The sequence below is a fragment of the Lytechinus pictus genome, chromosome 14, assembly GCF_037042905.1.
Source record: "Lytechinus pictus isolate F3 Inbred chromosome 14, Lp3.0, whole genome shotgun sequence".
Classification (NCBI taxonomy): domain Eukaryota; kingdom Metazoa; phylum Echinodermata; class Echinoidea; order Temnopleuroida; family Toxopneustidae; genus Lytechinus; species Lytechinus pictus.
This window is the reverse complement of record NC_087258.1, coordinates 9,137,627-9,150,483: the sequence shown is the minus strand read 5'-3', so window position 1 is coordinate 9,150,483 and position 12,857 is coordinate 9,137,627. Positions and strand designations below refer to the sequence as shown.

The 12,857-nt window shown below is 34.3% G+C and overlaps 1 protein-coding gene across 4 annotated transcripts in view; it reads left to right on the top strand.

The window, feature by feature from the left end:
* LOC129275923 (agrin-like) overlaps positions 1-12,857 on the top strand; it is a 44,309-nt gene that overhangs the window by 17,798 nt on the left and 13,654 nt on the right. Inside the window, exons 13-18 of one of the 4 annotated variants that reach the window (XM_064109863.1) lie at positions 271-414; positions 693-947; positions 1,765-1,884; positions 5,737-5,889; positions 6,583-6,781; positions 9,523-9,549. In XM_064109863.1, the coding sequence (XP_063965933.1) occupies positions 271-414; positions 693-947; positions 1,765-1,884; positions 5,737-5,889; positions 6,583-6,781; positions 9,523-9,549 (898 nt within the window). Of the gene's footprint in view, positions 1-270; positions 415-692; positions 948-1,764; positions 2,068-5,736; positions 5,890-6,582; positions 6,782-9,522; positions 9,550-12,857 lie in introns of all 4 variants that reach the window. The other 3 variants (XM_064109861.1, XM_064109864.1, XM_064109862.1) reach the window with 3 other exon arrangements.

Genomic DNA, 12,857 nt, shown 5'->3' with positions numbered 1-12,857 from the left:
GGGGTAATAGTGGTGATATCCGCCTTTGAATGCATTTTAAGTTCCGGGGCCCGTTTCTTAAAGAGTTACAACTATGGTAAATTTACGATTATGGCACCTACCATTAAAACCTTGATTGTGATCGTCTGCTGGAGCCCTGTTACTACATGTGTCAAAGTAATTGCCATAATGGCACAGTTACAACAGTTTTAAGTCCTTTATGAAACAGTACCCAGTTCCCCTGTAAGCAAACTTTCTCATTTCAACACTTGTATATTTCCAATCTTTCAGCATGCGGTTGCTCATCTTACGGATCTCGTCGCGATGATTGCGATCAGACGTCAGGAGCTTGCCGATGCAGAAGAAAAGCCATTGGCCTCAAATGCAACATGTGCCCTGAGGGTCTCACAATGACCCCGATGGGATGTATGACAGGTAATAAATCAAATTTTCACTATTCATTGATGACTCCTGAATTCAGCCACCAATTTCAAAATCTTTCCCATCCTGAATGTGAATCGTTTGATCTGCAAAATACCCCTTCCCGAAACTTCCACGCTGACTTGATGAAATGAGAATTTACTTTGGATTTGAATGTTTTCAAGGAAGAGTTACGAACATTTGAAGAAGGAAGGTTGAGGAAGTCTGGTTAATCACAAAGAGATGACAATGTTGATTTGATATCCAATTTCTGTCTTGCTTACCTACAACAGAGGAGGAACAGATGATGAACAGTGCCATTACTTGCGCAAACCTGACCTGCCCGTTCCATGCTCGATGCCAGGAGTCGACCGTAGAGGGCCAGAATGCCACCTGCGTCTGTCCTACCTCATCGTCGTGTAACAACGACACCATTCAAATAGTTTGCGGAGACAACGGGGAGACGTACCCCAGCCGATGTCAGCTAGAGGTCTTTGCCTGCAAAGAACAAAGGGACATCATGGTCCAGAACGAAGGAGCCTGTGAAAGTAAGTTCATCAAAAGGAACAGGGTTTTTGGACAAATCCCCCTTTGGATCAAAGCAGGTTCCCACAGTCATGGAAAATCCTGGACAAATTTGTGGTCATGGAAAGCCAGGGAATTTACCTCTTGGCTATGGCAGCTTTCCAGTTTGTTGTGTCTCGCAACTCTCATACTCTGCTATTATGTGTTCATGATTTCCATTTTTTCCAGTTTTGTGACATCCCAATTTCTACATAACTCCTGGGACGTCAATGGAAGTCATGGAAAGCAGCAATTTAGTCATGGAAAAGTCATGGAATTCTGTTTTTTTAATTTCTGTGGGAACCCTGTCAAAGGAGTTAATAAATATTTGTTGCTTGATTTGCTTACTGTACAATTTTTAATGCTTTTTTTTTTTATTACAGTCAAACTTGTTTAAGTAAACTGTAAAGAAGGATGACTTGTCTACACAGACCACAATTTTAGTTTCCCTTTGAAAGGATTCTGTTCATAAAGATCACCTGCTCATAAAGACTGATTTTTTTGTCTCCTACTTATGTATAAATTTCACTTTGATGTCAAAAGATATCTAGATAACTCTTCAATTAGATTTGCCAGTTTTAAGAAGTTAGTTCTGAAATAACTTTTGAGTGTTTCCATTTTGGAGGCTTCACGTACACCGTGTATTCTTTGTGGGTATGTGTTTGGTCCTCAAAAGGACCACCCAAACTCTACCTTTCGACAAGACCGTTCTTGTAATCTTTTCCTGAAGCATCCACATTGATTAGTTCAGACACTTATTCATCAAAGCACATATTTCTTTTTTGATTTCACCATGTGCAGCTGTAATCGTCACACCCAACGAGATCCGTCCAGGATGCGAGGAATCCGAGTTCGGATGCTGCCCCGACCAAATCACGCCTGCCAGTGGCCCCGGCCTTCAAGGTTGCAGCGATGCCTCAGGTACACCTGCCCTAGCAGCAGATCAGAGTGCTGGTGAAGCATCTGCTTCCTCTCCTGTGCCACCTCCTGCGGCATTTACAACCGCCGCTGCGGCACCAACCACTGCCGCCGCAGCGCCCTCTACTAAAGTCTCTTCCACCACCATTTCTGTTGCACCCTTTGTTTCAACCGCTCTTACCACAGGTGTGCATGCTGTGACATATATGGTTTTTAATCTGCCATCTCATTTTCATTTTTCTTTTTTGGTCATTGTTTAAAGGCATTCAGGATTTGACTTTCATGGGGAATGTGACACCATCTGTGTTTTACTTAGTAACAGGTGTTACTAATCATCCAATTAGGAATCAAGTTTACTTGACAGTTATATAATTCAAGTTTATTTGTTCCCAAAATCTGATGAAAATACAAAAGCATTAAAAAATCAGGAATACATTCAAAATACAGCTCAGTATGTTCTGTATATTTGTCTCTTCACCTCTTAGGGTAAAATTATTCTTGACCTGGCAACATTTTGATTCGGCAAATTATTTTCTGCTGTGTTGGGACAGCATAATTAGTTGTTCCCTAAAGACATAAATACATGACAGGGATAAACTGTGCTCTTTGTAAAGTGTGGTGTCGGTGTTAAACATTGTAATTAATGCAATCTCCATGAAAGCACAAGACAGACTGCCTTTTAATTATCATGTTAATGGTGTTGTTTCCTAGGGAACTGTGATCTATCTCTCATTTGATTCAAATTTAATGATTCCTCCCTTCGAATCATTGTTTCTCTGTTTTGGTAAATAAAGAGTTATAATGGCAACTAAAATGAAATGCTCAAAATCAAATTCATCTTTTTCTTTATATTTCTAACCATCAATTTGAAAATGAGGATATTTGAGCTCCTCAACTTTTAAAATTCTGATATTCTTTCAAAAAGAGAGTAATATTTGATCTCTGAAAAATGAGTGAAATGAATGATGTCAAACCTCCGCCATGCATCCTTATGTTGTCATGTGTGAAATATATGAGTGCACATATATATTAAAAACATGGCTTCAATTAAGATTATCATTTGATAAAACGGGAATCTCAAGGAAAGACTAAGACAAAAAAATGTTAATAAAAACGTGCAGAAGAAAAAAAAAATACAACAGTGCTTTTGGAAACAACTGTCTTGCATCCTGTTCTAATAAACAACTCGAGTCTAAGATTATCAGTGTTTAAACATGATTGTATGATACAGAATTAATGTGGAAATTCTTTTGTAAAATTCAAAATTTCTTTTGAGTTGCTTTGGTAATCTTTCCTGAAACAATTCTTGGAAAACATCAGAATCTCAAAATTTTCAGGCAAAATATCTGTTTGAGTGCATATCATAGTGTACTTTTATACATGTTGGAACAGGATGTAATGTCAACCTTTTCATGTTCATACAAAAATGAAGTTGTGGCTAAATGTGTATTTTGTTCAAAGTTTGCAGTGAAATTCAATATTTTCCATAATCTAGTGCTATATAGACAATGTTCATTTTGTTTATATATGTCTGTGCCTTTTGACATATCGAGCTACCTATTGATAAATGTTGCGCTTCGATATGGAGGATCAATTTTAGAAAGTGAAATATCAGTCGCAAAGCTTTTATCGTTCTTGAAATAACTTAACATGAAAATTATATAATATTAATTGATTTATTTATACAGATTTCATGGCAGCATTAATGAGCATCAATGCTACATTGAAATGATTTAATCATACTTATCATTATGTAACAACTACAAAACATTGTTGAAATTTGCAGTATAATGTTCTTAACTTATCAACTCAATACTGGAATTATAACCATGATAATGGTGAGATCAATGATCTTAATGATGAATATCAAAATAACAGTAATAATTGATGTAATTAGAGTTAAGTGTATATTGCATTGTCTGCAGAAAAGGTAATATGCCATCTATTTCAATTTAAGCCATCATATTAATTTTAGAAATAATTTCTATTTGCTACCAGTGGAAAATATTTATATTTTTTTTTTTTTTGTCATATTATAGATTACCTTTCTTCATTCATTTAAAATTTAGGTTTAGCATATAAACTAATATATCCTGATTTTATTTGAAGATATATACACTATCATATCATATTTATTTTAACTTATGTAAAGCTCAATAACATGGTTTTATTTTTAACATTTTCTGTCTATTTTTCCCTTTTTGTGCACCTCTTGGAATTGAAAAAAAAATGCAGTCACCTTTCTCAGCTCATTTAAATCATATCAAAAATGCACTTGATTTTCTTGCACCATTTCATAAATTAAATTAATTTTCTAACCTTTTGATTATGGCAACATTCAATATCTACTTATATATCTCATACCTTTTTCAGGTTTAAAATTTCATGAACGGCAACTTTGCACATCCAAATCTAAATGTTTTTCCAGTTATTTTTGCATCGTTTATCAATTAACAAAGCTACAATCAAACATTCCTAATAGCATTTTCTGTTACAAAGCAAAAAATTATTTTTCGCTTACTTACGCTTCTTTTATGAATTTTTAGTAAAAATTTTGGTTGAACATTACTAATTGCCATTTTCGTTCTGTCAAGTATCAAATTAGTTTGTTTTTGCATTTTTTGGTTCAGTATCTTAAAAATATGATTTTTTTTTTTCCTTATTATATATTCTATTTCATAAAATGTTTGGCTGCATGCGCTCTTTTTCATCAAACTTCTGAGTTGAATATTTAATCTCTGTCAAAGTGGTGGAAGAGATATATTTTCTTCATTATTAGAAATACAGCAAAATATTGATGATATTAAGAAAGTATTGTATCCTGTCCTGATCCAATTTTACCATTCATGTTAAGAATTGTTTCTGAAGTGGGCACTATTTTACAAAATAATCTGTGTTTTGACCTGTAAGAAAAAATCCTGTTGAAAAAAACTAATTTCTGCACACATGTTAATGAAGTTATTTTTTATATAAATGATTGTGTCTGATTAATTGAAATAAAAATTTGATGATGAAATTAGTTGTTACAAATATTAGTTAGGATAAACGTCCCTTGTCTGAAAACACATGATATATGCAACCTAGGCTTTCGGGATGTACAAATATTCTTTGTAGGGTAATGGTGCCTCCTGCAATGTGCACTATTTTTTTTTACATTATTTCAATTGGAAAATGATCCATTTGATCAAATTTCAAGATTTTTTATAAGTAGATTTGCAACATTTCAAGAGCTAATTTTATATCACCCTAATGTGGAAATTGACCCTCAAAACTTGAAGCAGTGTTACAATTTGTGAAGGGTAGAAATAATGAGTTGTTAAAGTCCTTTAGTATTGATAAAACTGATGTCTTGGTAAGTGAAAGGTAATTAGCAGTGCCGAGACACAATCATCTGTTATCAGTATTCACTATATCATTGCTTCAAATTGACAATGCAATGACATTGATATTCATGATCATCAATATCATAATATATTCACAAAGTTTTTGCTTCTAATTGTTTATGCAGCAGCATAAAAATTATGTTTCAATATTTCATGATCATTATTCACAGATATCATGGCTTTGAATTGGCAACACAAAATCAAAACTAATCACCTGTGATCAGTATTCACAAAAACCATGCCTCAAATTGGCAAACCATTGACAGAAAAAAAATCACAATCATGAATTATTCACCGACATCTGCAATGCTAGACATGATCATGCTTTCTACCCATTTTAAAGACAAGACAGTGTTTTAAAAATCATGTTCTACTCTCCCACCCCGATTAGGAGTGCCTTGTTTGTTGACATTTGATTTGAATTGTATTTACTTTGTAATGTCATGACGTTAACCACTCCTTGAATTTCTAGATTCCGTCCTTGGTACAACGACGGTGGTGACTATCGTACAGGGATGTGACAGCAGTCCTTGCCAACATGGAGGAACATGTCAGAACGACGAGATCGCTCCGGGCTTCAGGTGTATCTGTCCTCTTGGAAAGGGCGGACCAGTCTGTAATGAAGGTAGGTTACCATGACCATAGAGATGTGATTGCTATTTCTGTTTTAATTTGGTAAAAAAATGTCTAGATCTGTTATTGATTTGCCCAATTTTTTTTAAGAACGAAGCAAGACAAATTTGATTAAAAAGCTAGGAGACTATCTTAAAAAAGATGTAATATATGCCTCATATTTATTTCTGCAAAAGCCACAAAAAAAGTTTCAATACAAATTTGGTGTCATTGGTACTCCCAGCCTTCATGGAGTCACCAGTATGGAGGCTATTTTGACTTTTACTGTATGATAATGATGATGATGATGAAAGAGGATGAGAAAGGAGAAGAATAGTGATGATGAAAATGAGGATGAGAAAAGGAGGAGGAAGTAAAGGATGATGGTTATATATAATTGTGATATTATAGTTAAGACAATGATGGTGATGATAATGACAATGATGATGATGAGATAACGATGATGAAGATGATAATGTTTATGATATTCTTAGAATGAGATGAAGATGATAGCAATTGTTCTGTCAGAATTGAATCCGTAAACCTTGCTATAATGGAGATACCTACATGGAAGTTTCTGTGTCTCGGTGTGTTTGACTTCTTAGAACTAAATCTGTTTCTTGAAAGAACAAGTTGTTGCCATGGTGAATCTCATATCACCATTTTCTCCTTTGACCTTTTCCACCTTGTGACCTTCGACTTGCAGTCGTGACCTTCATCACACCCTCCTTTGCTGGGGACTCCTACCTCGCCTTCCCTGAGATGGATGCTTTCATGGAGGTCGAGATCGTCATTGAATTTCAACCGAACGCCACAGAGGGCGTGCTTCTCTACGAGGCACAGACAGCAGAGGGTGTCGGTGACTTCATCTCATTGGCAATCGTCAATAACCATGTCGAGTTCAGGTGAGTGTTCAGTGAGATGAATTTTATAAAGTCTGGGGGAATTTGTATCTAGTTATGTATTTATTTCATTCATTTTATGTTGATATATTGCCTTCTAATTGGTATGAATACTTTGATGGCTCATCTGCATGTATATTACAAGACTATTTTGTTGTAATGGAATGAATATTCAATGAATTTATTAAAGAAAAGCCAATTCTGACAATCCATTATCTCATTTCATTTTGAATGAAAGTGTTGATATTTTTGGTATACACATTTGGCAGAAAATTCCACCGTTAAAAGAAATTGATTGCTATTTGGAGCAATTTTTATTTATTGCTTGATTATGTAATTTATACCAACATAAATTAATTCCTATTCCTGCTCATTGCATTTCAATTGAATTACTTGCGTGTGCAAAATATACTGTGACCAAGTCATGCAACCTTTTATGATAGCCCAGGGATTCTCAAATGGTGGCGCGCGCGCCACTTGTGGCGCACCGAGCCTTGCGGAGTGGCGCTTGGGAGCTGGTATTAAAAAAAAAAGTAAAAACAAGGAAACATTGGGGAGAAAAAAATGTATCTACCAGTAACTTGGAAATAAGGATTTGGTGATCATTTCAATACAAAGAAAAAAACAAAAAAATCTTTACTTGACACTTAATTGCTAATTTATTTCCTCATTTTTTTTCCAACTTAGCACTCGATAACCCCTATTATGGATTATGGAGGATCGATGGTGTTCTGGTCATTTTTCTTTTAATATTAATATTGTGTAGTTTGTTGGCATTTGTATTTCTTCTGTTGATATTAATTAGAGCCCATCTGGGCAGTTTAAAAGGCCTCATATTCCAAAACTTCTGGGGGCTCTGCCCCCTCGACCCCCACCAGGGACCTCTGGACCCCCTCCGCTGATACATTGCTGGTTTGCGTAATGGATAGTGGAGCATTACAGATTCTCGACAAGAAATGTGGCACTTCCAAAAAAGTAATTGAGAATGGCTGTGATAGCCTCTTTAGGATATAGCATCTAAATACTGACAAATGATAATCACCCCACTCTTTGGTTTCAATCATTCAGTGTATTCAGTTTAAAATATACATGTATGTATATGAGCCATCAGAGACTGCAAACAATTAGGATCCTGCTTCACAAATCAATGACAAGTGCCATAGATCTTTGACAGATCTGATCACAGTCAATCATGTAAATGGATTTCAGTGGCTTATACCAAATATTACATCATCCAAGTTTTGTGAAACCAGGCAAAGACATATTCTCAACTTAGTGTTCAAAAAATATTTGTACTTGTCCAGTATTTGTCAAGGTTTATTGAAATGACATATATATATTTCCTTATATAGCATCAGATTTTATTTTCACAAATGGGCAAAAAATGGAAAGAATCACTTCATTTTAATTGTATGTGATGCAGACATTTCACTGTTTGTGTGAAAGTCTTTCCATTACATGTTCACAATCTAATTTTTATGTGTTAAAACTCACCATCACAATCGAGAAAAAATTCTTTGTGGATTCTCACATTTGAAGTGTAAATGTTTTATTCTTATTTTTATTGAACAGTTCTAATCTTTTTTTGCATGATGGGACTGATATTTTTTTATTTGATTGACGAATGTTTTCAGTTTTTGCATGTATCTCTTGTTAATATTTAAGGGGCTAATGTGTGAGATTTTTCAGTATTGCAATTTTATTTTTCGAAAGGGATGGTATTTATTTTAGGCATGATAAGGTAATGCAACTAGCTTTTTAGCGCATTTTCTTTTTTAAGCTTTAATCTTGCAATGAGAGTTAATCTTACTTTTATTTCTTTAAAGAGAAGCTTTTAGATATGCTTTTGTGTTTTTCAATTATTTAATTCTTAACAGGAACATGATATTCCTCCTATTTCTTTCTATTTATCTCATGTTTAGAATTACTTTAAAACAATGGATATGTAAATTGATCAATAAATTTCAATAATGGTATTTGATATCGTCTAATATACCACTGACCAGAATTGTGTGTCATCTTTTTCCTGTATGGTGAAATTACATTGTTTTTTGTTTACTGTTAAGTACATTTTGTTCTCCTCTTTCAAATGTCTATAATGTAAACTTGATCTGAATTTTGTTGTCTTTAAAATATGTTCTACACATGAGATTTCATGATATTTCACAATCTTTCTCTCCGGCACTGCTATAGCAAGAGACGCACGCTTGATCTAGGCTTCAAGGCTGCTTTGAATAATCCAGACATTAGCCCACCCATTCGAAATCTGCCATAGGCCTTTGATTCACAAAGCAATACAGAAATATACTAATTCCCCCATAGCACTATTTAGTTCCAAATTTAGATATAACTTTAGCCCAACTGGCTTATATAAGAATCAATCCCAATGCGAACTAGTATTTGATCAAATAATATTTTGGAAAAGAACAATTATCAGCATTTTCAAAGAAGTTAATTTCTCCCGATGTCATCAGATTGCCCTCAAAGTGAATTTTCTGTGGAGATATTTTAGGTTTTTATTTATTTATCCATGTAAAAATTTGGCATTCCATATGCTTTAAGTCAAATACTGTGGCAAGCCATAGGGGTAGAGCCCGGGAGGATGAGAATTACTCAATTTTTTTTATATTATTGTTGTAATGAATCCACAGTGTTTACTACTGGAATCTATTGAGAAGAATAAAAAGAAATACTGTATATGACCATTCCATGGTTCGTCATTTCTGCATATCCTCCTAATTCAGGTTTCTTGCTTCTGACCAATCAAATGGGTGAGTGAAATCATGTGACCCAACTTCTGATCAGGTTGAGTGAGAAGAGGAATACCAAATCTTCCTTTTGCCTGCTAAAGTGGCAAGGAAATTGGTTTATCCTCACTTAGAGGGCTTTATATGAATCCCAAAAATTTCAACTAATTTTGCTTCATCTCGCTATACGCACTATTAATCGTTGCAATATACCTATGTATTTATTCTATGTATAGATGTTTACATTCTGTTTTCACATCTTTTATCTCATTAATCTGTTTTTTTTATTGCATGGCTGTTCCAGTTTCATTCTGCATTTATTTCACTGTTCTGTTGGCGTTAACTGTGTTGATACTATCATCAAATCTACTTCATAAAGCAAATGTGATGTGGCACCTGTTTTAGTAGTTGTTTTATTGTTACTTTGATTGTTTTGCTATGAGCAATGCACAGCATATTTGCCTTTTAAGGTTTTGCATTTTGTTTTTGCATGTGGTAAAAAGGTGGGAAAAGATTTATTAGGTTTACGGCAAAGTTGAGCCAATTCATTGTGTGTGTAAAATGCACATTTAATAGTGAGTGGTGTTATTTCATCCTATCTAAGTCTGAATTTAGGAAGGAAATTTATTCAGGTTCTGTTGATGTCAAACTGTTTTCATCAGTGTCTTTGGTAGCTTTTATGCATGAATTTAGATGTTGAAGTTCATGCATGATTCAGCATTCATTTAGATCTCTGTTCCAAGAAATTAGAACTTCAGATTGTTGTCATCTCAATGTAAAACTTCAAGCTTAATATTCTGTCAAGTGTAGATTATTTTTACATAGATAAGGCAAAAGAAATGTATAAAGTAATAAATAATGATAATGATAATATTTTCCTTAATTCTTGAAAAAGTTAAGAAAGCAAAAATGAATGGCTTGTGCATTTTAAATATAAGAAAATAACAAAAGCAGTGTATTCCAGAGAGTGGTTTTTTTTTTCTACGTCTATTTATGTTTATTTGAAAATTCTAAGACTGTTTTAAAGGTGAATCGAATTAAAATGGGAAGTTTATTTGAACAAAATAGGATTGATGAACAATTTGGGAAAATTTTTAACAAAATTGAACAGACAAGAAAATCATGAATTTTTAAAGATGTAGAAATTTTTTACCACTATTGGATTTTAAATTGGCCGCATAAGATATGTCTCTGTATTGTCAAGGAGTGACTACAAGTCCATATATCCAATGAAAAGAAAAACTTAGAATGTCATCTTATTCAGACTTTCAACTCAGATATATATTTTTCGTTTACAAGGATGAAGAATAATATACTATGTGTGTGATATTTTATTAACTTTAAAATGAGCTCAAGAGAGGAGAAAACCACCAATTCCTGATAATTACGTACAGGACAAGACATGGGAAATTAATCCCTATACCACTTGCTGCCATCTCCTCACTAAATGTCAATTTGAGATTAATATAGTTGTAGTGATCTCATTTTTCAAACAGCCATAACTTTCTTATTCCTTGTCCAGTTTCTCTTAAACTTTTACCCTTTACATTATTGGTAATATCGGTAATAGGCAAATTCAACCATTTTGTGATAAGATTTGTCATTTCAAAAATCCTAAGTGGAATTTGCTGTTCAAATCTTTTCACATCGTTAATGTATCATTAACCCTAATTCATAAGTGTACATTTAATTTATTTTGATACTTCATCCATTTTATAGAAAACTCTAACACTGCATGACATTATTTTATGTACCGTAAGTAACGGTGTATTAACCGCACCCGTGTATAAACCGCACCCCCAACTTTGGACTAAAAAAAAAAAAAAAAAAAAAAAAAAAAAAAAAAAAATCCTCACATTTACATGCATATTTGAGGTACGAAGAAACAAAAACTAAGTTAAAGATTTCAAAGTATTCAAAGAGATTACCAGTATGCAGAAATCTGCTGTTCTTGATCAATTCATCTACAAATGTTAGCAAGAAAGAAAGGTCCCGCCAATATTGGCAATTTACACACTCACTCACCTCACAGTCACAGTGTACACACACACAGCACTGCCTTTCTTGTACATGTACATTTCAAACTTCGATACGGTACCACTACCAGTACATCTTATCAAATTGTGATCTGTGTCTTTCACATTTCTTGCATCACAACCTCACAATCACTTTCAGAATTTGTCTAGCATTCGATGTCTTAGCATGAATTTTGGATACGGGATTACAGGAAGGTTCAAGAAACAAAGAAATTTGTATTTTTTCCAGTTGTTTGACGGCTTCGTGCCGTCTCTATCGTGCGTGGTGCACGGTGTACATGGTATCTTATGAAAAGCAAACGGGAAAGAAAAAAATAAGCTGGCGCGAAACGGGACTTTGAGGGGTTAAATTAAATGAATAGCGCCAGCTTAAGTCGCACTAAAACCAAAATACAACGCAAGCTAGCTCTTGGCTCTCGCTCAGCTGTGACAAATTATTACCGAGAATGCTTGGCGTCTCTATGAACTTAGCCAGGGAACTTCGCTGCTTTGAATCGAGAATAAAGTCGAAATTAGTGTCATGAAGGTGGGTGCATTTGTTACGACAGTATTTGATCATAAGATCATAATAATCGCTACCCATTACCCGCGGCTCATACCCCTCTAAACGACATTGCACTGGGCGGCTACGGCCGGCCACTCGATGTGTTGTGAACTGGCAGACTTCTTACATGTTCGGGAGGGGCTACGCGGGCGGGCTCAGACCCGTCACCGTGTATAAACCGCACCCCCGACTTTTGCTTATATCCCGCCGAGAAAAAGGTGCGGTTAATACACCGTTACTTACGGTAATCTAATGTAAACACTGTCACTGCCTACTCCATCAGAAGAGATTTAGATGCGAGTTTCTTGAATTAGTTGATCTATATACATTCAGCATGCCTTTATCAATTAGGCATTGGTATTTAATTGTATTTTGAATAGTTATTAATTGTATGCATACTCTTAGGATCACATTTTTGAATTATAATAGAATTAGATAATTTTGCATCACAACTTGAGGGTGAAAACACAAAAAGTTTTTGTAAATGCAGAATATTAATCATAAGGAATGCAATTAACAATATCAAGTAATTGATGAATAATAATCATTTTTAAGGGAGTATTTGTAATTATCTTACATTTATAAGATGCATTGATGTTGTAAATTTTGAGATATATTGATGTACTCTGTGAATTAATGTGGTATATTGTGGGTATCTGGAAAAAAAATGTGTACTTTGAGGGTAAAGTCTAACAATTTTATTTTAAACGCACTTATCATATAGTTGTATTCAAAATATTACTACTAACAAC